Below are 27,038 nucleotides of genomic sequence, written 5' to 3'. Positions count from 1 at the left end.
ACCAGAGGTACAAGGAGGAACTGGTACCATTCCTTCTGAAACTATTCCAATCAATAGAAAAAGAGGGAATCCTCCCTAACACATTTTATGAAGCCAGCATCATCCTGATACCAAAGCCTGGCAGAGACACAACCAAAAAAGAGAATTTCAGACCAATATCCTTGATGAACATTGATGCAAAAATTCTCAATAAAATACTGGCAAACCGAATCCAGCAGCACATCAAAAAGCTTATGCACCATGATCAAGTGGGCTTCATCCCTGGGATGCAAGGCTGGTTCAACATACGTAAATCAATAAATGTAATCCAGCATATAAACGGAACCAAAGACAAAAACCACGTGATTATCTCAATAGATGCAGAAAAGGCCTTTGACAAAATTCAACAACCCTTCATGCTAAAAACTCTCAATAAATTAGGTATTGATGGGACGTATCTCAAAATAATAAGAGCTATCTATGACAAACCCACAGCCAGTATCATACTGAAGGGGCAAAAACTGGAAGCATTCCCTTTGAAAACTGGCACAAGACAGGGATGCCCTCTCTCACCACTCCTATTCAACATAGTGCTGGAAGTTCTGGCCAGAGCAATCAGGCAGGAGAAGGAAATAAAGGGTATTCAATTAGGAAAAGAGGAAGTCAAATTGTCCCTGTTTGCAGATGACATGATTGTATATCTAGAAAACCCCATTGTCTCAGCCCAAAATCTCCTTAAGCTGATTAGCAACTTCAGCAAAGTTTCAGGATACAAAATCAATGTGCAAATATCACAAGCATTCTTGTACACCAATCACAGACAAACAGAGAGCCAAATCATGAGTGAACTCCCATTCACAATTGCTTCAAAGAGAATAAAATACCTAGGAATCCAACTTACAAGGGACGTGAAGGACCTCTTCAAGGAGAACTACAAACCACTGCTCAATGAAATAAGAGAGGATACAAACAAATGGAAGAACATTCCATGCTCATGGGTTGGAAGAATCAATATTGTGAAAATGGCCATAATGCCCAAGGTAATTTATAGATTCAATGCCATCCCCATCAAGCTACCAATGACTTTCTTCACAGAATTGGAAAAAACTACTTTAAAGTTCATATGGAACCAAAAAAGAGCCCGCATCACCAAGTCAATCCTAAGTCAAAAGAACAAAGCTGGAGGCATCAAGCTACCTGACTTCAAACTATACTACAAGGCTACAGTAACCAAAACAGCATGGTACTGGTATCAAAACAGAGATATCGATCAATGGAACAGAGAACAGAGCCCTCAGAAATAACGTCACGTATCTACAACTATCTGATCTTTGCAAACCTGACAAAAACAAGAAATGGGGAAAGGATTCCCTATTTAATAAATGGTGCTGGGAAAACTGGCTAGCCATATGTAGAAAGCTGAAACTGGATCCCTTCCTTACACCTTATACAAAAATTAATTCAAGATGGATTAAAGACTTAAATGTTAGACATAAAACCATTAAAATCCTACAAGAAAACCTAGGCAATACCATTCAGGACATAGGCGTGGGCAAGGACTTCATGTCTAAAACACTAAAAGGAATGGCAACAAAAGCCAAAATTGACAAATGGGATCTCATTAAACTAAAGAGCTTCTGCACAGCAAAAGAAACTACCATCAGCGTGAACAAGCAACCTACAGAATGGGAGAAAATTTTTGCAACCTACTCATCTGACAAAGGGCTAATATCCAGAATCTACAATGAACTCAAACAAATTTACAAGAAAAAAACAAACAACCCCATCAAAAAGTGGGCGAAGGACATGAACAGACACTTCTCAAAAGAAGACATTTATGCAGCCAAAAAACACATGAAGAAATGCTCATCATCACTGGCCATCAGAGAAATGCAAATCAAAACCACAGTGAGATACCATCTCACACCAGTTAGAATGGCCATCATTAAAAAGTCAGGAAACAACAGGTGCTGGAGAGGATGTGGAGAAATAGGAACACTTTTACACTGTTGGTGGGACTGTAAACCAGTTCAACCATTGTGGAAGTCGGTGTGGGATTCCTCAGGGATCTAGAACTAGAAATACCATTTGACCCAGCCATCCCATTACTGGGTATATACCCAAAGGACTATAAATCATGCTGCTATAAAGACACATGCACACGTATGTTTATTGCGGCACTATTCACAATAGCAAAGAGTTGGAACCAACCCAAATGTCCAACAACGATAGACTGGATTAAGAAAATGTGGCACATATACACCATGGAATACTATGCAGCCATAAAAAATGATGAGTTCATGTCCTTTGTAGGGACATGGATGAAACTGGAAAACATCATTCTCAGTAAACTATCACAAGGACAAAAAACCAAACACCGCATGTTCTCACTCATAGGTGGGAATTGAACAATGAGAACTCATGGACACAGGAAGGTGAACATCACACTCCGGGGACTGTTGTGGGGTGGGGGGAGGTGGGAGGGACAGCATTAGGAGATATACCTAATGCTAAATGACGAGTTAATGGGTACAGCAAATCAACATGGCACATGGATACATATGTAAGAAACCTGCACATTGTGCACATGTACCCTAAAACCTAAAGTATAATAATAAAAAATAAAAAAAAAAGAAAAACTTCACATGTTCTCACTCAATTGTGGCAGCTAAAAATTAAAACAATTGAACTCATGGAGGTAGAAAGCAGAAGGATGTTTACCACAGGCTGGGAAGGATAGTTGGTGGTCAGGAGTGGGGATGATTAATGAGTACAAAAACATAGTTAGATACAATGAATAAGGTCCAGTATTTGATAGCACAACAGGGTGACTACAGTCAATAATTTATTGCACACTTTAAAGTAACTAACAGTATAATTGGAACATTCATAACACAAAGAAATAATAAATGCTTGAAGTGATGGATACCTCCATTAACCTTGATGTGATTATTAGACATCGTACGCCTGTGTCCAAATATCTCGTGTACCCCCTAACTATATACACTTATGTACCCATAAACATTAAAAATAAAAAAAAATTAAGTGATTGCATAGTTCAAAAAAAAGGGCAAGTAATTTTTGTGTGGAGTTGTGCTTAAGCATAACCATAAAGAATAAAGAAATTCAGGCTAGTTGTAGTGGCTCACACCTGTAAACTCAGCACTTTGAGAGGCCTAAGCAGGCAGGACACTTGAGCTCAGGAGTTTGAGACCAGCCTGGGCAACATGGCAAACCCAGTCGCTACAAAAAATACAAAAAATTAGTCAGGCGTGGGTGCGCACACCTGTAGTCCCAGCTATTTGGAAGGCTGAAGCAGAAGGATCGCTTGAGCCCGGGAGGCAGAGGTTGCAGTGAGCCAAGATTGTGCCACTGCACTCCAGCCTGGGCAATAGCAGTAGACCCAGTCTCAAAAAAAAAAAAAAAAAGAAAAAGAAAAAAAAAGAAATTCCATAAAGCCAAGGTTAACAGTGCCTCGCATAAACCTTATAACAATCCACACCTGGAATAAGCATGGCTAACAAAATGATGGAAACACACACACTCACAAACACACACACACACCCCTATATAGACACACAATATAAATTCATATAACTGGGATGCATAAACTCCTGAGGAATGCTGTATTCTAACAGAGAGATGGTGCTACAATCAATCTTTATTGTGGAACTCTCCATTCTTCCTTCAGAATACCTGGCTACTGTGCATAACACATGATCCTCTGATGTAAGTGCAAGTAAGGAAACCACCAATCCATACGTTAAATATTAGTGAAGCTTAATTTATCTTTTAAAGATGGAAGATAAATAAGAAATACTCTAATATTTTCTTTCCATACCCCATGGGTAGGCTTATACATAAATCACTTTAGATACTGGTGTTCTTAAGAATGGTCCCAAACTTCACTAAACATCAACGTCATGGGGAACTCAAATAATAAACAGTCTAAGCTTTATCTCTAGAGATTTGGATTCAGTAGCCTAAGCTATCTATAAACTTTTGAAGATCCTACTCTACATAGTAGAAGTCACTGCCAATCACTTTTCTATGAAGTCCATAACATGGATAGAGTACCTGAGCCAAACAAGTGGAATGGAAGGAAATGCACTCCGATTGAGGTTACAAGTGTAGCATAAATGAAATAAGGTCAATGACATCACTTTGTTTGACCTGTTAATTCTACCATTTCAGATCAAAGTCATATGACCTCGTAAATTGTTTAAGGAAGTAAATTGCTCAAATGACAATTTACATAAGTAGAGGCATTATGCCATGGCTCTGAAGCAAAAAGAATGTTCTCCCCCAGAGAACATCTTACTCATTACTGCTGAATTTAGAACCTAAGGCATAATACACTCCACCAGTCTACTGCAAAAAGAAATAAGCCTAGCTTTTACTAAAGCTCAAAGTTAAAAGAAAAAAAGACCTATGTGGTATAATGTCATCTAAATCACAAAAGATAACTAATGTATACTCAAAACATGAAAAAGGCTTTAGAATGACCTCCAACTAATAGTACAGTCCACAAACTCTAAGAAATCCTATTCCTTCAACTATAACGTTTCTAAACTTAAAAATAAACACCTTTAAAAGAAAAGGTATACATTGCATTGTTTAAATACAATTTCTGGGCTTATATGCATGCTAGTGAGGCTTTCTGATAAATTATATAACTATGAAAAGACTTACCAGTCTCACTGTCTTAATTCCAAATTTCCTTTAAGCAAGTTAACTTCTTTGACTAACAATTTCAGTATATGTTATTTTATTCATATAATCAAGGTTAAGTCTAATTTGGTATCACTAGGGTTTTTAGAAATGAGTCTCTTAGTGATATTTTATCCTAGGCATGGAGAAGGTGGGATACTCCTGTTCTTATGGACATGTTTATATAGCACAGAAATGAGTTTAAGCCCAACAAATAACACCATTGTTTATAAAAGTTTAATTCTAGATCATTTGAGAGTACATGCTGAATAAAATACTTTTAAAAACAGACCTAATAATTCTTGTACAAACATAATGCTTCCAATCAGATTTCAAATTCCAAAACCTTTTCAAAACATTGTCATTTTGTCTACTGCCCTACTTCAGTGATTCTGTCTCTACACTCCTTGTCCCCATTTACCAACCCCCCTCCCAAAAAAAAAAACCTACCCATTATATAAGCTTAAACCAGTATATTTTATTCACTGGAATGGTAGAACAGCACACAATTACCATCATTTTAGTCATGTCATTATTTCCAGCTCAGTGGCATTTATTCAGATGAGCACAATTTGCAACCACTAAGCCCAGCTCCTCTGATGTTAACTGGCATCATTAAAACCCTCCCAGTGTCCAGCTTGTTTGATCTTTTAAAGAATGCCCTCAGTTTGTGACTGAGAGCCGGAAACTCACGGTTGGACACCCTGAACAGCCTTCAGGTTTGGTCACAGACTACTCATGTCAGCTAATAATCCTCAGACATCATGATTTTGATTCAAGTAAGAGAACTTTTCATACAAAAACCTTGAGACACAAAATAAACCCCCAAAATGGATAATAATAAAGCACCGGGGGCAATGGAGATCCTAAATATAGTAACTTCGAAAGTTGAGACTGTAAATTTTCAGAGTAAAGTGTCTTAAATTATCATAACAAATCTGGGAATACTAAAGGGTAGACAGCAGAGAAAAGGGGACTGGAGGATAGAAGCAAAAATTTTAAGTGGTAAAATATTAAGGCCTCCATTTAAAATTTTCCCATTATAAGTTGGGATATAGCATTCAACTTTCCATGATCTCCAAATTTTTTTAATAAAACAATCAATTAAAGAGCAGTCAATATAACTGTTTTCTTTTTAAGCAACAAACCTTTTATTTTTTAATTCCCTACCCATTTCATACATGACTTATGTGTACTGAATGGTATTCTATTAAACAAACATTACACAGTCAGTTAAAATTTCATTTCGATAATGAAAAACCATACTTAAAAATCTACTTGCAGGGTGACAAAGTGAATGTTAATAAAAGGTAAGTTCCTGCTGTCCTTTTAAAGTTAAAAATAAGGCCAAACTACAACTTTCGACTGCAAAGAGTCATTGTGTAGTATATAAAAAGCTCAGCATGGAAATAGATTCAACAAATGTACAAAAAGAGTTTTCATGCCCAGGAAGAACTGAAGGCATCAAAAAAACATGCCCCAACTACAAATAACATAGAGCGCTATTCAAAAAGACCAACAAATTCATTCTCTAATGCATAGCAAATTAAATTTAATAAACTCTTCTGCAAGGTTAGACAGGCAATCCACCTTTAAAAGTCCCACAAACAAAACATAAGAACAACAAAAGAGGTTCCAGAGTGTAATAAATACTGAATCCACAGTAGGCGACAGAAGCCTTACTGTACACAGCTGAGAAAACCTGCCATCAGACAATGGATCACATTTCCATATTAAATTATATTTACCACGCTAAAAAATGCTTAAACAAAATGCAGGATTTCTATTGGCCATTTTTATACCACACTAACTCCCTAAAACCTTCCAAACCTGCTGAGTCCCATTGAAAATCATTCCCACCCCATGGTGCTCCAAAGGAGCCCCTAGACAAAGGGTTAGGATGATGAGAGAGGGCAGGGACAACTATCTTCCACCATGATTTCAGAACGTAAATAAATAAAAGGGGATAGAATAGCCAAAACATAACCTTGGCACAGGGTATTTCCGGGGAAATCACTGCCGTGACAAATGGCCTGAAATGAACTCTTCTAGCGGTCAAGAATCCCCAGGAAAGTCCGCCCCCCCTCCTTATCTATTGCTCAATCATACAATGCTTGGCTTTGAAAATATAGCACCCTCTTGGAGCTGGGCAAGATGAAAGAGCTTTTCTTCATGATCCTGCAACGCCTATTAATTTTTGCTACAACAGACTCACAGCTGATTAGGAAAACACAGGAGTAGCACTGCCTCACATTCCCATCTCAAGACTTTGGGAGACAAAATGTTAAAAGTTAATCTCTCTTTTTCAGAACAATGTATTGATTTTAATTTCAGCACATCCTGTTTTTCTTCTCCAACCCTGGGCAATTTGTTTAGACTGAACATTCTTTTTCTCCTTGAAACATCAGTAGCAATGTTACTTAATTCTTATGCAGTTAGAGAATTAATCTTTCAGAAATATTATGACTCATTCACCACCACATGGAGCACAGGTTGAGAAATCAGTCTATGGCTGACAGTAAAATTTAAATTGTTCCTAAAGTACACTCACACTTTTATCACAATTAGTAAGGCAACATGATACAACTGCAAAACCACAAGAATTATAGTCAAACGAAAGAATATCTCCAAATCTCCATGTTACAACACATTTCCACGTTAATTTGGGTATGTTACTTAGACTTTCTAAACCCATTAGTAAATATCACCTACATTACAAGATTATTATGAAGTTTAATATAGGACGTAATGCACACCAAACACCAAACATTGTAAATGGCATGAAAAAAAGGTAGCTTTTATACTTTTGTTTTACTGAAGTAGAATAACATACTGTAAAAAGAACAGATCTTAATTGTACAGTTTGATAAATTCTGACAAGTATGTAAATACAGGTATAAAGGTATAATTACCACCTCAATTAAAATAGAGACCAAGGAAATACAATGTGAGCCACATGTATCCTTTTGAATTTTCTAGTAACTACATCTGAAAAGTAAAAAAGGTAAAATTATTTTGAATATATTTTATTTGACACACAGTACATCCAAAAATTCTCATTTCAATATGAAATCAATTTTTAAAACATTATCAATAAGATATTTTACTTTTTTCATACTAAGGTTATATAGTTTTATATGTATAGCACATCACAATTGGGATTAGCCATAGTTCAAGTGATCACTAGCCATGTGTGGCTAACAGCTATTATACTGGATGGTGCAAACATAAACCACAGTCCAGAAAATTTCCTCCTGTCCCTTTCTGGTCTATCTCCCTACTCCCACCCCAAGACTACCACTACTCTGATTTCTACCCACATAGATTAGTTTTGCCTATTCCTGAAGTTCATAAGGAAGGAATCACGTGGTATATGGCTTCTTTCACTGAACATGTTTTCAAGATATATCTGAGTTGTTGCAAGTAGCAGTGGTCCATTCCTTTTTACTGCTAGTAGTATTCTATTATACAAATACACAACAATTTATTTACCCATCGACCAGATAATGGGTATTTGAGTTGTTTTATTTTTTCTTTTTTTTTCAACTTTTAAGTTCCAAGGTACATGTGTAGGATGTACAGGTTTGTTACATAAGTAAATGTGTGCGATGCTTGCTCCACAGATCAACCCATCGCCTAGGTATTAAGCCCAACACACATTAGCTATTCTTCTTAGATGCTCTCCCTCCCCCTCCCCCACAACAGACCCCAGTGTGCCCCTCTATGTGCCCACACGTTCTCATCGTTCAGCTCCCACTTATGAGTGAGAACATGCGGTGTTTGGTTTTCTGTTCCTGTGTTAGTTTACTGAGGATAACGGCATCCAGTTCCACCCATGTCCCTGCAATGGACATGATGTTGTTCTTTTTTATGACTGCACAGTATTCCTGAATAAAGAACATCAAGCAGTTTTTTTCAAATATGCTATCCTTAACAAAGCTGAAATGAACATTCTGTACAAGTCTTTTACCTGAACATGTTTTTGTTTACTTGGGTAAGTATCTAGAAGTGGAATTGCTGGATCATCAGGTAGAATTATGTGCACATTTATAAGAAACTGCATAATGCTTTTCCACAGTAGTTGTACATTTATAATATATGAGATATCAAGTTACTTCATATATTCTCCAATATTTAGTATTGTCAGGCTTTTTAATTTTAGTGATTCCAGTGGTGTGCACGTTTCCCAATGACCAGTGATGCTGACATTTTTCTATGTGTTTACTAGTCAATCATATATAAAATTTTTTTTGAAGAGCAGTTTGTGAAGTTGAAGAGAGTTGTTACAAAGACAAATTAAGATCACATATGAAATTACTTGCAATGCTAAAATAAAGGACACACTTCCAACGACTACTTGGGTCAGGCAGATGATATAAATCTATAAGCCTAGAGAAGTGCACCAAATTAGAAAACACATTCATCTAAAGGAAGCTTCTAACTGCTACTCAGCACCAAGTGGTCACTGCCATGTGAAAAGGCAAGCCAGGTACTGCAAGATTTTCCTGTCTTATCAAGAGAAAGTAGATATTTGTATGTTTATCTTTAGTTAACATTGGAATCAATTTGAAAAATATTAATCCTATAATAATCAAAGAAAATAAGCCATAAGTTTTCATACTTTTATTTATATAAATGTTAGTGGCTTTTATACCAGGACAAACATCCTTATTCTAATAAACATTAAACCATTCAGGATTGCTATTGGTTACTCTTGAAAGATGATACCTATTGCTCAACATCACTAATCATGAGGGAAATTCAAATTAAAACCACTATAAGATATCACCTCACACCCTTTAGGATGACTATTATCAGAAACATAAGAGATATAGAACACTGATGGAAAAAGGGAACCCTATTACACTATTGGTGGGTATGTAGATTGGTACAGCTATTACAGAAAACAGTATAGAGGTTCTTAAAGAAACTAAATAAATAAAACTACCATATGACCTAGCAATCCCTCTTCTGGGTATATACACAAAGTAGTATATGCAACTTTGTAAAGACATTTGCATTCCCGTGTTTATTAGTCACTACCTCATAAAGATATCACAGCCTTACAAAGATATCTGCACTCTCCTGTTTATTAAAGCATTATTCACAATAGCACAAATATGGAAACAACCTAAGTGTCCACTGACGAATGGATAAAGAAAACGTAATACATATTAACAATGGAATATTATTCAGCCTTAAAAATGGAGGTCCTGTCATTTGCCACACCATGGATGAAACTAGAGGGCATTATGCTAAGTGAAATAAGCCAGACACAGAAAGATGGGAAGGGTAGTGGAGGACTGGTGGGGAGGCAGGGATGGTTAGTGGGTACAAAGAAAAAAGAGAATGAATAAGATTGAGAATTTTATAGCACAATTGAGTGACTATAGTCAATAATAACTCAATTGTACATTTTAAAATAAAGAGTGTAATTAGATTGTTTGTAACTCAAAGGATAAATGCTCGAAAGGATGACTACTCCATTCTCCATGATGTACTTATTTCATGTTGCGTGCCTGTATCAAAACATCTCATGTACCCTCATAAATATATATACTTACTATATACCCACAAAAATTAAAAATTAGAAAAAGAATGAAGGTAACAGCTAAAATGCTTCAGTGGTAACATCTATCCAGGACAATCTGCCTTATTTGGGGAGAATAGAAGAAAAGTACATGTTGGAGAGAATGCACAACAGAACTGCTACTTTGGAAAACAGTATGGCATTCCTCAAAACAGTTAAATATAGAATTATCATATGGTCCAGCAATTCCACTCTTAGATATACACCCAAAAAAAAGGATGAAACTCATACGTTGACACGAAAGCTTGTACATGAAGGCTCACAGCACCATTATTCATTATAGCCAAAAAAATGGGAAAAAGCCAAATGTTCATCAACTGATACAGCCATACAACACAGTATTACTCAAAACCCTAAAAAGACACTATAAAAAGTGTTGATACATGTTGCCACAAGAATGAACCTTGAAAACATTATGCCAATTGAAAAGCCAAACACAAAGGGCAATATATTGTATGACTCCATATGAAGTGTCCAGAATAGGGATATCTATGCAGACAGAAAGTAGATTGATGGTTCCCTAAAGCAGGGAGGTATGGGAGGATTGCGGTTCAATGCTTTAGGAATGTGAGTTTCATTTTGAGGTAATGAAAATGTTCTAAAATTGATTTCAGTAAGCTTTTCAAAACTCTATTCAAAAAGTCACTAAATTATGCGCTATAGATAGGTGAATTGTATATTTATGAATTACATCTCAATATCACAGAATATATAAAGAAAAAAGAAACATACAGGTGAGCTATTGAGCCTCTAGTTTCTAATCTGTCTCTCTGCAACCTGAGGATGCTGCTTAAGGTTTGAAATATTCTGTTGGTGTGTCTTCTATCTCTCCCCTGAACATTTCTAAATTTTAAATACATTTAGTGTACTTAACACCATGTTTCCCCTACCAGACTGTGAGCTCCTAGAAGGCCAAAAATGTCTCATAAATCTTTATATGCAGAAAGCCTTGCACAGCCTGGCTCAAGTTTTCAATATTTTTATTTTAAGGTTAACACATTTTGTGTCCTACCTACAGAAATCTTTACCACATGTTTGTTGTTGCAACAGACAAGGTTTGAAGGAGAAGCTGTGCCAACGTATTTTCCCTTGCTCTCCTCACCACCTCTGCCTACCAGAGAATGAATAAATGATAACTGGCCTGAACACTGCTGAAAGGCTGCCAACCATTCTATTTGAACATCTTCAGGAATAGACAATAACCTTTACGAGATTATGATATCAAGAGGATCCCTTGTATACTTAAACCACAAACGCATAACACCTCTAGAACAACACAATGACAACTTCATCTTCTTTTAAAACAAAAGGCTGTCCAAAAAAAACCAGAGAATAATTGCTTTAAAACTATGGATTTAAATAAGATCCCTAGTCAATAAAATGAATTTCGAAAACATCCTTTAGAGGCATTCACAGGCCAGGCATGAGATTATCATGCCTATAATCTCAGTACTTTGGGAGGCCAAGGTGAGAGGACTGCTTGAGCCAAGGAGTTCAAGACAACCAGCCTGGTCAACATAGTGAGATGCTGTCTCTACAAAAAATTTAAAAGTTAGCCAGATATAGTGGTATGCACCTGTAGTCCCAGCTACACAGGAGTCTAAGGTGGGAGGACCCCTTGCACCCAGAGATAGAGGCTGCTGTGGACCATGACCACACCACTGCACTCCAGCCTGGGTGTCAGAGCAAGACCCCATCTCAATAAATAAATAAGAGAGAAAAATGGGAAGCAACTTCAACATTCAATCAAAAATGAATCATTGATTACTAATATTTTCATTCAATGGAAAGTAAGCCATTAAAACATGTTGCTACATCAAAAATCTTTCTAGCAAAATGTAAACGAATTAGAGAACATAGAAACTCTGTGAAATAATGTGTAAAGAAAATACAATGAAAAGGGATATGAAAAAATGAAAACAGCTTTGTGACAGAATAAGTGATACTACTTTTTTTCATTACCCAAAGTAAATGTGATGCTTTAAAAACCTAACATCTTTGGAAATGGGATAAAAACACTTCAACACACCTTTAATATAAAGTGTAATATGCAATCAGTAAAACACTAAAAATTAATACACTTTAGCTCAAAACATCTTTTTCATTAAGACCTTTAGGCAAAGTCTTAATAATGCAAAACCTTTTACATTAACCAATAGCAAAGGAAATGGAGAAGGACAGAAAAAAAGTCCAAATATCATTCTCAAAAAAAGTTTTCTCCAATAACACAACATGATAAGGTAAAGTGAACACAAACACAACCACCAAAAACACATAATAACAGCAAGTGAATTTTGTCTTAATAAAAACTGTATTAAGGCAGACCTAGGTTTGAGTCCCGACTACCACATTTTAGCTGTATGAATTTGGGCAATTATTCAACTTTTGTCAACCTCTCAGAAGAAAACGGTACCTGTCACAATTGGGGTTTTCTTCAATTGTAAGAATTAAATGACATAATAAACATAATGACTGTAGTATATGCTGTTAACTATATAGAAAGTACTCAGTAAATCAAGAGATGCTTACTACTGCTGCTACAGATATTATTAAAACATCTCTAGCAGTTTTTCAGCTGAAAGCATTATGCTAATTTCATATAAAAACAAAGAAAATGTTACATGTGAACAAAGTAGCAAAGAAGAGCATAATATATGTTCATCTGATCTCTCCTATGGTTTGATAAGCTCTCTTTGTAGTGAAAGGCCCACAAACAAAGCTCATGCTTTCCAGTATCTCTTACTTAGAGGCATCAGGACAGAATTATTTTACTCATCATTTACATTTTTTTATTGTTAAAAGCAATAAAGAAAATATTCAAAGGATCTGAATAGACATTTCTCCAAAAAGGTAACAGAAGTGGCCAAAAATAATAGGAAAAGATGCTCAATATTAGTCATCGGGGAAATGCAAATGAAAACTACATGGGATATCACTTCACACTCATTAGGATGGCTATGGTTTGGAAAAAAAACAGATAATAAAAAGTGTTGGTATTAACATCACTGATCATCAGAGAAATGCAAATCAAAACCACAAGTTTATACTATCTCATGCCAATCAGGATGGCAATTATTAAAAGGTCAAGAAATAACAGATGCTGGTAAAGTTGTGGAGAAATACGAACACTTTTACACTGTTGGTGGAAATGTAAATTAGTTCAACAATTGTGGAAGGTGCAGTTTTTCCTCAAAGATCTAGATCTAGAAATACCATCTGACCCAGCAATTTCATTACTGGGTATATACCCAAAGTAATATAAATCATTCTATTACAAAGACACATGAGCACGTATATTCATGGCAGCACTATTCACAATAGCAAAGACATGGAATCAACCCCAAATGCCCATCAATGATAGACCAGATCAAGAAAATGTGGTACATATACACCATGGAATACTATGCAGCCATAAAAACGAATAAGAGCATGTCCTTTGCAGGAGCATGGATGGAGCTGGAAGTCATTATCCTCAGCAAACTAATGCAGGAACAGAAAACCAAACACGGCATGTTCTCAATTATAAGTGGGATTTGAACAATGAGAACACATGGAGGGGAACAACACATACCAAGAACTGTCAGGGGAGAGGTTGGGGGGAGAGAGAGCATTAGGAAAAATAGCTAATGCCTGCTGGGATTAACACCTAGGTGATGGTTTGATAGGTGCAGCAAACCACCATGGCACACGTTTACCTATGTAACACACCTGCACATCCCGCACATGTACCCCAGAACTTAAAAGTCAAAATTTTTAAAAACAAAATCACTTTCTTGGAAGAAAAAAACTGTTGGTGAGGATGTGCAGAAATTAGAACCTTCTTACAATGCCGTAAAATTGCACAACCACTATGGAAAATAGTCTGGCAGTTTCTCAAGTGGTTAAACAGTGCATTACCATATGACCCACCAATCCCACTCCTAGACATCTACCTACCAAAATGAAAATACGTATCCACACAAAAACTTGTACACAAATGTTCATAGCAGCATTATTCAAAATAGCCAAAAATAGAAACAATCCCAATGTCCATCAATTTCTAAATATATATTCTATTGTTTATATTTGAGATTTACAACACGATGTCATGGAATACAAAAAGAGAGTAAAATGACTATGACAGTGGAGCAAACTAATATATCTATCATTTTACATAGTTACTTTTTTTGTGAGAAGAGTAGTTAAAATCTACTTTTTCTTTCCTTTTTTTTTTTTTTTTTTTTCTTGAGACAGAGTCTTGCTCTTTCATCCAGGCTGGAATGCAGTGGCGCAATCATGGCTCACTGCAGCCTCAATCTTCCTACCTCAGCCTCCTGAGTGCTGGGACAACAGGTGTGTGCCACCATGCCCAGCTAATTTTTCATATTTTTATAGAGACAAGGTTTGCCATGTTTCCCAGGCTAGCCTCAAACTCCTGGTTTCAAGCCATCTGCCCACCATGGCCTCCCAAAGTGCTGGGATTATAGGTGTGAACCAACACACCCAGCCAAAATCTACTTATTTAATAAAAATGCTTAACAAAATAAAATTTTATTAACCTTGGGCCTCATGTTTTACATTCGATATCTAAACCTGTTCATACATACCTTCCATTTTGTATCCTTTAACATACATCTCCTATTTCCTCTTCCCTCTCATTGCCGTGGTAAACATTGTTTTATTCTATATCTCTGTGTATCGGAGCTCTTTCTTTATTTTTAGATTCCACATACAAGAGAGATCACGCCATATTTTTCTTTCCGTGTCTGTCTTATTTCACTTATCATAATGTCATCTACGTTCATCTACGTTGTCCCAAACGACAGGATCTCCTTTTTTAAGGGGGAATAATGTTCCGTGGTGTGTATACATACATACATACACACACACACACACACACACACACGCCACAATTTTCTTTATCCATTTGTCTGTTAGTGGCAAATGTCCATCAATTAATAAGTGGATAAATAAGATGTGGTAGAGCCAAATAGAATATTCAACAATGAAAAGAAATAAAGTACTGACATGCTGTAACATGGATGAACCTTGAAAATATGTTAAGTGAAAGAAGCTAGTTACAAAAGTCAACACATCATATGATTCTGTTTATAAGAAATGTCCAGAATAAGTAAATCCACAGAGACAGAAAGTAGACTCCTGGTTGCCTAGGGCTAGGAGAAATGTGGAATATGTAGATTAGGGGGTGACAGCTAAAGGGTATGGAGTTTTGTGGGGAGTTAAAAGTGTCCTAAAATTGATTGTGATGATGGTGGCATAACTCTGAATATACTTAAACTCATTAAATTATACACATTAAATGAATGAATTGTATGCTTTATGAATTATATCTCAATAAAATTGCTTTTTAAAAAAGATTATTTCTTATTAGAGCCATTATTCTGTATTAAGAAAGAAGTAAGAAAATTAAGGCAAATGATGGCGGGTGGGATAAAAAGTGATGAGAAAGCTCAACGGAAAAGATATGAGAAAGAGAATGCAGGAATATTAATTATTTTCCTTTGAAAATGACAAACTCATAGTGTAACGATAAATAAAACTACTACTTTCAATGCCCACATTTTTCAAAGGAAACAAGCCTGGGAGTAACCAAAGAGCATGAGACTTGGGAAGAGTCTTGAGACTACTTTTGTGAGCCATGTGTTAAATTGCCAGAACCTCTGTTTCTTCAATATAAAATGAAGTCCTACAACCCCTATATCATAAAATGTCCAAATTCACACTAGGTACCTGTATTAATTAGGGTTCTCTAGAGGGACAGAACTAATAGGAAAGATGCATGTATGAAGGGAAGTTTATTGAGTCTTGACTCACACGATCACAAGGTGAAGTCCCACAATAGGCCATATGCAAACTAAGGAGCAAGGAAGCCAGTCTGAGTCCCAAAACCTTAAAAGTACGGAAGCCGACAGTGTAGCCTTCGTCCGTGGCCAAAAGCCTGAGGGCCCCTGGAAAACCACTGGTGTAAGTCCAAGAGTTCAAAAGCTGAAGAACTTGGAGTCTGATGTTCAAGGGCAGGAAGCATCCAACATGGGAGAAAGATGAAGACTGGAAGACTCAGCAAGTCAAGTACTTCCAACTTCTTCTGTCAGCTTTAGTCTAGACACGCTGGCAGCTGAATAAATGATACACTCCCAGTTTGAGGGTGGGCCTGCCTCTCCCAGTCCACTGACTCAAATGTTAATCTCTTTTGGCAAAACCCTCAGAGACGCACCCAAGAACAATACTCTGTATCCTTCAATCCAATCAAGTTGACACTCAATATTAACAATTACAGAGCCCAAGAAATAGTAGCTGTAATTTTTTAAAAGCAATCAGCCCTAAAAACAAACTCGTAAATTCCCAAATCAATACAATAATAGCATTAAGGAAGGGACAAATTTCTCTTTGCCAATTCCAGACAGCCAGACTAAATTCTTGCCTTTATGGTCAGCCAAGATTCCTACAACCTTCTCTCTCTGTTGTTTGTTCAGCAAAGTAGCACTAAAGAAACCCATATTGAAAACACAATCTTTACCTTGAAAGAGTTGGAAGGTAGATAGAATCCACTCTTTTAATCTTTGATTGATGTCTAGGATAAATAATTAAGCAGCAATAATTCTAAACTTAATCTGATGCAAGCAAAGATAAAAGAATTTCATGATTATAACTTTCAAGATGAAAGAGTTCACTTTCAAACCTAAGGGGGAAAAAAGCACTACTTATTTTACAAAGGCAAAGTTGGGAAAGCCCTACAAAATCCAATTCTGGGTACCTTTCCAACTAAGGTATTTTCTTAAAGATAGAATTATTCAATTTATTCTCTTATCTTTATTAATTTGTTTTATTTCACCAAATTAGGCTGTCTTTCTATATACCTAGTTATATTTGATAGTTAAGTATCTAAAGAGTAACAGATAGACAAATCATTACCAAATGCCACCAGGAAATGGATTTATAACTACGCTGAATGTTTTCCTTCTTGAAACCTTGGCTACATCACGCTTCACACATGATATCGATTAGAAAACAAAATAACTGGCTTCACAGAATGCAAGCTGACCTCTGTGAATAGCACTCTGGACACAAAACAAAAGATGAGCCCCCAGTTAGTAAATGTGGCCTGGCAAGAGCTGGTGAATACTATACTTTATGACTGTAACACACATCACAGGACATAGCAGCAGCTTCACAAAAAATGAACACACACACACACACACACACACAAAGCTTGGAAGGCCTTAAACAAAACAGAAAAATATATTACTACCATCATCAAGCCTCAAAGGAAAATAGATTACATCTACTTATTTAGATAAACACAAAGCTATTCATTACCAAACATTAAAAAAAAATATATCACCAAAATTAACAGTAATGTGGTCACTTTCAACGAATTCCACAATTCTGGACATTGGTAATATCTATAAAGAAAACTGGTATATAACACTTAGTAAGCACCAATAAAATAGTTTGCTTTAGTAAGCATCAGTAAAATAATTTACTTTCTAGACAAGAATGAACAGATGAAAAACAAGAGGTAAGAAAATAAGCATTCTTTTTCTAATAAAATGAACTTAACTAATTAGCGGTATTGTTTTATTATTTATTAATACCTATGTGAGCAGATATTACACTAGGTCTTTTCTGTGTATAATCTTATTTTATCCTCATTTGAAGGAACAAAGGTTCAGAGAAGCTAACTAAATTAGTCAAAGGACACATAGAACAACTGATATATATTATGTACACTAGTGCCTAAAAACAAAGGTGCTTTATCTTCAGTACTAACCACAGTTAATGATGATGTCTTAGAGAAATGGAATGAGGAAAGTCAGTGCCAAACTCAGGGTATTTCTTACGAATTAATAAGCATTACAGTAACAGGAGGGGATGGGCAGAGAAAACAATAGAATCATAAAAGCAATAAGGCTAAATTACTATTTATTATAAGAAAAAAATGTTAATTTCAGAAATGAGTTGATGCCTGTTAGGAAAAAATAATGAAAAGGAAATACTACAAAACAGTAAAAATGGTCACCTTTTGGAGGTGAAAGTTTAGAATTCTTTCTTCTCTCAAAACTGGTTTAAAAATAGATTTTAGGATTACTTATTATGAAAGTAATATAACTATTAAAGAGGTATTTCCCAATCTCAGATAACTGATAGAAGCAGTAAAATCAAATGTCCTTGGGCATGTGTGGTATTCTCCTGCTATAATAGCCCCTTGCCATTAAGTTCTAACAACTTTTCCAAATATTGGGCACATGATGTGAAAGTATTGTCCTTACCACACATCACTTTTTAAACAGCAATGATGTTCACTGCCTGCTGAAATGAGTGTTCACCAAAAAGAATAGAAGTGTATTCTCATACCAAGATCCTGAGTAAATATCTAACCTCTCTCTGGGGTCTATCTTCCTCATCTGTAAAATGGTGTTAATCCCTATACTGCAGAGTTGTTAAGAAAAATACATAAAAAGTGCTTAGCCCAAGAACACGAGCAATATGGCTGTCACTTATATTATCATATCATTATATTCATTACTATCATTATCAACCATAACTAACCATAACCTTAAGGTGGGAGAATTCTACTTAGTCTCATTCACTAAAAAACTACAATTGGGTATACATGTTCACTAAGTCAAAAACTTTGGTTAGGTCGATAAACGATCTTTGGTGCAATTACCACATTTCTCTAAAACATTTCTCTAAAACAGTAGATTCTCTCTGCTGTGTTATAATTCTGGGAACAGTCTAAAGTTCAGAAAATGATTTACGAGTTTATTTCTAACATTTACCCACCCTACTCAATCTAATCACTAGGAATGAATGGTTCTTTCCCAATCTTTTAGCTATAAAAGTGCCACTGGCCCACGACAATTTCTTCACCTCACCTGTTTCTAAAGCTCTCTAATCACAAAATTAAGAAGCAACTATATTCTAGAGTTCTCCTATAGGCATAACTTTCCCTTTTGTCTTAACAAAAATAAATAAGAACAAAGAAAAACCTTAAGTCTGGTTTTCTTCGATCTCTAGAGAATACCTACATGACTGGATGTTTCAAGATTTCCTTCTAGAAAGAATTTGTAAAGTAGGTCTTGCTTCACTTTTCCAAGAAAAAAATCACGGGGAACGAACACTCAGACTTTCAGTTATTTGAATCTAATCTTACATTCTTGTACCCATTCTGCCTTATAAAAGATTTTCTTCAAAATTATCCGAAGCAACTTAAAAATGCCTACCTCAGCTTGACAGAGTGCATGAAGACCTTGTAATACCAAGGCTGCTGGAGTAGCTTGATCAGGCTTGGTGCATTCATTCAACACCTGAGAAATAGCTGCCAACATATCTGCACCATGTTGATATGGCCTACAAGAAATGAAAGTTTAAAAGCAAAATTAATGCTAAAATGCAGTTATCACTCCCAGATCTTTTGCCTAAACAAAAAGCATCCATCATTTTCTATACTCTTGTGCCACTAAATGGTGACCCTCAAATATTAACACCATGTTTTTTCTTCAAAAATGTGCATCATGATCATTTTCTGCTATAATTTTATGCTCATTTTCATATAGAAATAACCCGAAAAAGACACTTTTTAACAAATTTCATTCACCCTAAATCACAAATCCTATTGTCTGAATTGAGAAAAACTCAAGGCTGTAATAATGGTAAAAAGAACTGAATTACCTAAATGAGATTATTAGTAAAGATAGAGCTATTCTTGCCTGATAGTACCAGATACTCATTACAAAAGCAGGAATTTGAAAACAGAAGATGATTTGTGGTAGTAGAAATACTTACTAGGGTGGTTACACCTATCATAATAATGATAATAAGGATAAAAATTATAATACTATAACCGACTGAGCTCCTATCTCATGCCAGGCACTGTGCTAAATTCATTCACTCATCCTCCTCCCCTTCCTCTCCTTTCTAATCCACATATATTGTGCTATCCCCAGAATACCATTAATTTCATAGTTATGCAAGTCTATTCCCTGAATTCCTTGTTACCTTTCAATAATATCTTTTCTTTAATTAACAAAATGTAAATTGATGAAATTGCCTGTCAGAAATCTATTGTTTCACTGTCCCACAAATGGAAATAATTTTCCAAAATGAAAAAATTTGACAGATCTGGAGGTAGTAACGGAAAGGAACACTGAATAAGTTATCAGTAGACTGATCTGGTCTGATATTCAGTCTATCCTGAGCCTCAGCTTTAATTATATAGAATAAGAATGTCAGCCAATAACTTTTATCTCTGAATTTTTTTCCATGCCAATAGCTCAACAAAATTCAGACTTCCAATTCTTGGGTTACACACATGTAACTCCTTTTTTTTTTTTTGGTAACTTTTACACTAAGGTCATTTTGTGTTGTTAAAAGATGGAAGCTTAGAAAAGAGGTAAAATTGCTAGGGCTTAGCTTCTGTATATTCTGATCCAAATTTTACTTGAAACAGGAATCATCCATGTTATCAGCATCTGGGCCAACCCATCGCACAGCTTCAGAAAGTAGCATTCACACTGCTGTCATTAACAAAAGTGACAATGATGTTACCAGGAATTCAATGCAGTGGCTGATCAACAAATGAAACTGCAGGACTACAGTTTCAAATGCATCAAGTCTATTTCCTCTGTAAACATTTTTATCTTACCACATGCGAGAAAAAAAATTTTGATATGGTAGAGCTTGACTTGTATTATTTCAGTCTTGTCACCTCTACCCTGTTTATTAATCCATAATCTAGAACAGCAGAGTCATCTTCCTAATTTCTTTATGTTTTCCTAAAAGCTTACAGTACACATAAAAATTCATCATCATTTTCTTCCTTGTTATAATTACAAATAATTCCATGCAATAAGTCAAAAATAAGGTCTCCCCATTAAAACTACTTATCTCCCTACTTAAACAAAGGGAGAATATAAGAAAGAATAGTTTATGACAACACTCTACTGTGTAGTTTTCAGAGATTCATTTACAGAAAAAGAGAAAACATAACATCACATGTTTTACTGCAATATTATTAATCAGAAAAGGATATAAATCTCCTACAAACCTAGATACAAGACTAGTCCTGAAAAGGAAAGACACACTTCTCAAAGCTATTGTTCAATATTATTACATTTTATAATGAGAAAACTTAAGTTAAAAAATTATTAGTACTTATATATCCTCTGCCTATCTTTTCTTGCCTCTTGCTTGCAATTAAAAAATTAAATACAAAATAATATATCATGATATACATTCCTAAGAGTTAATGACATCATACCTCTGCTTACATATATCTCTGATTGATGCTGCTTTTGCAATCAGTTTCTCCCATTGGACTTCCTTGCCCACCGAAAGAGAAGGTACATCAGACACAGCCATGAAACGCTGCAGTTCAGGATAGACTCGGTCCTACGAAGGCAATTTTACAAAAAAGGTAGCTTCCCAACTTGAGTTGAATAATCATTATCTTCCTTTTATGAAGCATTTTCACCTCCAAATCCTCCAGTTACATTGCAAATTATAGTGTAGTTCTTCTAATCAGCACAGAAGATTGCTATAGTGATTACTGGGGATTTTCTTATACACCAATGTACTGTTAATTTCATAAAACAAGAAGAAAGTGGCTAAATCTCACCCTAATTACAAAGGCTCTAATCATTTATAACTATATTTCCATTACTTTCTCAAGCAAATGGAAAGATACATTTCAGAAATAAATAAGATTTTATATTCTCAATTTCTCTGAAAGTTAATCACAACTAACTGCATTGCAAATACATCACAATAAATCAAAACTTTTTCAATGCAATCATTGATGCCACTCATTAATACCACTAAACCAAAGCATTGCCATATATGAAATAATTATTTTCCTTCAGTGAAAGGAGTATATTTAATACTCATGCAAGTGTATATCTGAAATTACCTGCTTTTCCCACAAAGATGTCAGCAAGCGCAAAGTGACCGCTCTTAGTCGTGGTGTGGTTCCAAGTAGTTGTATTACTCGTAGAATTTGTCCTATACACACCTAGAAAATATTGAAGAAACTCTAGTTGCATAAACTTGAATGCAGACAACCTCGAGGTTACCAAAAGCATTTTTATAACCCTTGTTATAAAATGAAGACTGAGAAGAAAGCTTGCTGCAATATTACCCACCTTCTTAGAGGATGAAAAATAGCGGTGGAGGGGCTACATAACAATCCTGGGGATATAAGGACCTAATCTCAGAGAATAGCCAAAGTGAAAACTTGGATACTAAGTAATTTAAAACAATTAATTATTAAGTATTGTAATAAATACTTTTGTCTTTAGATATGACCTCCTAGCTCAACAAGAGAAGTAGTGATTATGGCAAAATTTAGGGCTTAAAATTTCATAATACCAAAAAGAATTCAATGTATTATTCATGAGGCACTTTTTTCCCCAACTAAATTAATTAACATACTAACCTTGTGAACACCAAGCTTAGGTAAAGTATACAATATATCATTATATAATATAGGTTCCAGTGGTCTTCCCAATTTGAACATCAAAACTGGAATCAGATTTGGCACCTAAAATGAATTTTTAAAATATATTAAATATACCTTGTTACAAAAAAGTAATATATAATGGAATATTTATCTCTTTTTTTCCAGACGAATAATATGAATATGAATGAATCGGAAGACTTAGAATATATCAGTTAGCTATTACTTGCTAATGATAATTTCATAGTATCACTAGTTTGTTTTTTTTTATACTTTAGGTTTTAGGGTACATGTGCACAATGTGCAGTTTTGTTACATATGTATCCATGTGCCGTGTTGGTTTGCTGCATCCATTAACTCGTCATTTAGCATTAGGTATATCTCCTAATGCTGTCCCTCCCCCCTCCCCCCAACCCACAAGTATTCTACCACTTTTATAATTAGCTGCCAAACACCAATCAAAAAGTGCTTTTATTGAATAACTATAACATCACCCCTGAGAAATACAATAGTAGTTAAGATACACCCTGCCTTGCCAAGCATGGTGGCTCACACCCGTAATCCCAGCATTTTGAGAATCCAAGGCAGGAGGATTGCTTCAGTTGAAGAGTTCAAGACCAGCCTGGGCAACACAGGAAGACCCTGTCTCTACAAAAAATTTTTAAATTAACTGGGCATGGTAGTGCACACCTGCAGCCCCAGCTACTTGGGAGGGTAAGGTGGGAGGATCACTTAACACTGGGAGCTCAATGTGGCACTGAGCCATGATTGCACCACTGCACTCCAGCCTAGATGACAGACCAAGACCCTGTCTCAAAGAAATAAGAAGATATATCCTGCCTCAAAGAAATGTAAAGTTCTAATGAACAGCCAACACTTAAGATATGTAAACAATAAAATTTCACATAATGAAACATTCAAGTAGGTTACTCCAATAAGAAGTAATTGAAGTCAATATACTATAAAAGAGCCAATGGACAAAAATTACCCTCTAAGTCCTCATTTCAATCTCTGTGCATGACATAATAAAATGTGAAAAGAAATACATTCATGGATCAGAAGATGTAACATTGTTAAGACATCATTATTTCCCAAATTGATCTTGAAATTAAATGCAATCTTTACCAAAATTCCAGCTGGCTTCTTTGCAAAAATTGAGAGGCTGATCGTAAATGCATGTGTAAAAGCAAGGAACCCTAAATACCCAAAATAATCCTGAACAAGAAAAACAAAGTTTGAGGACTCAAACTTCTCACTTCCAAATTTACCACAAAGCTAAGGTAATCAAAACAGTATGGTAATGGCCTAAGATTAGAAAGACAAATCAATGAAATAGAATTCAGAGTCCAGAAAGGAATACTTATATTTATAATCGAATGGTTTTTGACAAGGATCCCCAGAAAAAAACAATAAGGAAAGAAGAGTCTCTTGGAGGGATAGTGCTGGAATTCAACAACTGGATATCCACATGCAAAAGAATCAAGTTGGACCCCTTTCTCACACAACATGTAAAAATTAACTCAAAATGGATTTTAGAACTAAATGTAAGAGCTAAAACTATAAAATTCTTAAAGAAAATATAGGATTAAGTCTTTGTAACATTGGGGTAGACTAAGCTCTTAGACATGACACCAAAAGTACAGGCCACAAAAGGAAAAATGAATTTCATCAACGTAAAAATGCTTGTCCATCAAAAGACACCATAAAGAAAGTGAAAGGACAATGTACACAACAGGAAAGAATATTTGCAAACCATATAGCTAATAAGAGATTTGTACCTAGACTATATAAAGAACTCTTAAAACCCAATAATTTACCCAAAAAAAAGGTTTTAAAATAGGCAAAGGATCTGAATACACCTTTCTCGAAAGATGATAAACAAATGGCCAATATAGGAAAATATGCTCAATTTCATGAGATGTTATGGAATGCAAATCAAAACCATGAGATACCACCTTACACATGATGCAAAAGCTATCATCAAAAGATGGACAATAACAAGTGTTGCCGAGTATGGGAAGAAATTGGAAACCTTGTACACTGCTCGTGGTAATGTAAAGTAGTTCAGTCCCTTTGGAAAACATTCTATCAATTTCTTAAATAGGTAAACATAGAATTACCATGTGATCTAGCAATTCTATTCGTAGTTATCTACTTAAGAAAAAAGAACACATGTGTACACACAAAATCTTGTAAATAAATTTTCAGAACAGCATTATTTACAATGGCCAAAAAGTGGAAATAACCCAATGCCCATCAACTGATGAATAAACAAAATACAGTATAACCATAAAATGGGATATTATTCAGCCATAAAAATAAATGAAGTACTGATACATGCTACAACACGGATGAACCTTGAAAACATTATGCTAAGAGAAAAAAAAGCCACAAAAGGCTTCATGTTATATGATCTCATTTATATGAGTAGAATGCCCAGAACAACCCAATGCCCATCAACTGACAAATAAATAAACAAAATACAATATAACCACAGAACAGGATATTATTCAGCCATAAAAATAAAGGAAGTACTGATACATGCTACAACATGGATGAACCTTGAAAACATTATGGTAAGAGAAAAAAAAACAGCCACAAAAGGCCTCATGTTGTATGACTTCATTTATATGAGAAGAATGCCCAGAATAGGCAAATCTGTAGAAACAGAAAGTAGATTAGTGGTTGTCTAGGATAGGGGAAGTAAGAAGCAGGGGGTGGTCAGGGAGGGTGAAACAGGCAGTGACATCTTATGGGCATGGGGTTTCTTTCGGGGGTAATGAAATGTTCTCAAATTGGTTGTAGTAATGTTTACAAAACTCTGTAAATATAATAAAAGCCATTGAATTGTACACTTCAAATGGATGAATTATATGAGATGTAAATTATATTTTAATGGTTTTTTTAAATTCAATTCAAAATTATTTGGTAAATATCTACTATAAGCAAAGCACTCACTTGATAGCACAAACTGTAATGCCAAAAAATTTTATTTGCCATATGCTACATTTCAAAAGTTTGTTGTCCAGCAGTCATTCCTCAGTATCTACAGGGATTGGTTCCAGGATGGTCAGACACACAGATACGCACACCACATTCCATGGATAGCAAAATCCAGAAATGCTCAAGCATCTTATATAAAATGGCATAGTATTTGTATACAACCTATGCACATCCTTCCATACACTTTAAATCATTTCTACACTATTTATAATACCTAAAACAATGTAAATGCTATGTAAATAGTTGTTGTACTACATTGTTTATTCATATTATCTTTATTGCTAAATTCTTATTTTTATTTTCTTCCCCAAATATGCTGTCTGCAGTTGGTGAATCCACAGATGAAAAACCAGCTGATATCAAGGGCCCACTGTATTTGTTAATTTTCTCTATCTGTTCTATTCTTAGAAAGACTGTTATTAATTCAAGATGGATTAAAGACTTAAATGTTAGACCTAAAACCATTAAAATCCTACAAGAAAACCTAGGCAATACCATTCAGGACATAGGCGTGGGCAAGGACTTCATGTCTAAAACACCAAAAGCAATGGCAACAAAAGCCAAAATTGACAAATGGGATCTCATTAAACTAAAGAGCTTCTGCACAGCAAAAGAAACTACCATCAGAGTGAACAGGCAACCTACAACATGGGAGAAAATTTTTGCAACCTACTCATCTGACAAAGGGATAATATCCAGAATCTACAATGAACTCAAACAAATTTACAAGAAAAAAACAACCCCATCAAAAAGTGGGCGAAGGACATGAACAGACACTTCTCAAAAGCCAAAAAACACATGAAGAAATGCTCATCATCACTGGCCATCAGAGAAATGCAAATCAAAACCACAGTGAGATACCATCTCACACCAGTTAGAATGGCCATCATTAAAAAGTCAGGAAACAGGTGCTGGAGAGGATGTGGAGAAATAGGAACACTTTTACACTGTTGGTGGGACTGTAAACTAGTTCAACCATTGTGGAAGCCAGTGTGGCGATTCCTCAGGGATCTAAAGCTAGAAATACCATTTGACCCAGCCATCCCATTACTGGGTATATACCCAAAGGACTATAAATCATGCTGCTATAAAGACACATGCACATGCACACGTATGTTTATTGCGGCACTATTCACAATAGCAAAGACTTGGAACCAACCCAAATGTCCAACAACGATAGAATGGATTAAGAAAATGTGGCACATATACACCATGGAATACTATGCAGCCATGAAAAATGATGAGTTCATGTCCTTTGTAGGGACATGGATGAAACTGGAAAACATCATTCTCAGAAAA

The 27,038-nt window shown here is 35.5% G+C and overlaps 1 protein-coding gene across 9 annotated transcripts in view; it reads right to left on the bottom strand.

Moving 5' to 3' along the window:
• FOCAD (focadhesin) overlaps positions 1–27,038 on the bottom strand; it is a 319,501-nt gene that overhangs the window by 166,547 nt on the left and 125,916 nt on the right. For all 9 annotated transcript variants that reach the window (XM_030819707.1, XM_030819627.1, XM_030819549.1 and 6 more), the window contains 4 exons: positions 22,716–22,820; positions 22,191–22,292; positions 21,543–21,673; positions 19,507–19,633 (listed from right to left, as the gene is read on the bottom strand). In XM_030819707.1, coding sequence (XP_030675567.1) covers positions 19,507–19,633; positions 21,543–21,673; positions 22,191–22,292; positions 22,716–22,820 — 465 coding nt within the window. The remainder of the gene's footprint in view (positions 1–19,506; positions 19,634–21,542; positions 21,674–22,190; positions 22,293–22,715; positions 22,821–27,038) is intronic.

This window comes from Nomascus leucogenys, chromosome 1a (assembly GCF_006542625.1).
Source record: "Nomascus leucogenys isolate Asia chromosome 1a, Asia_NLE_v1, whole genome shotgun sequence".
Lineage (NCBI taxonomy): Eukaryota > Metazoa > Chordata > Mammalia > Primates > Hylobatidae > Nomascus > Nomascus leucogenys.
This window is presented reverse-complemented; position numbering and strand designations above follow the sequence as displayed.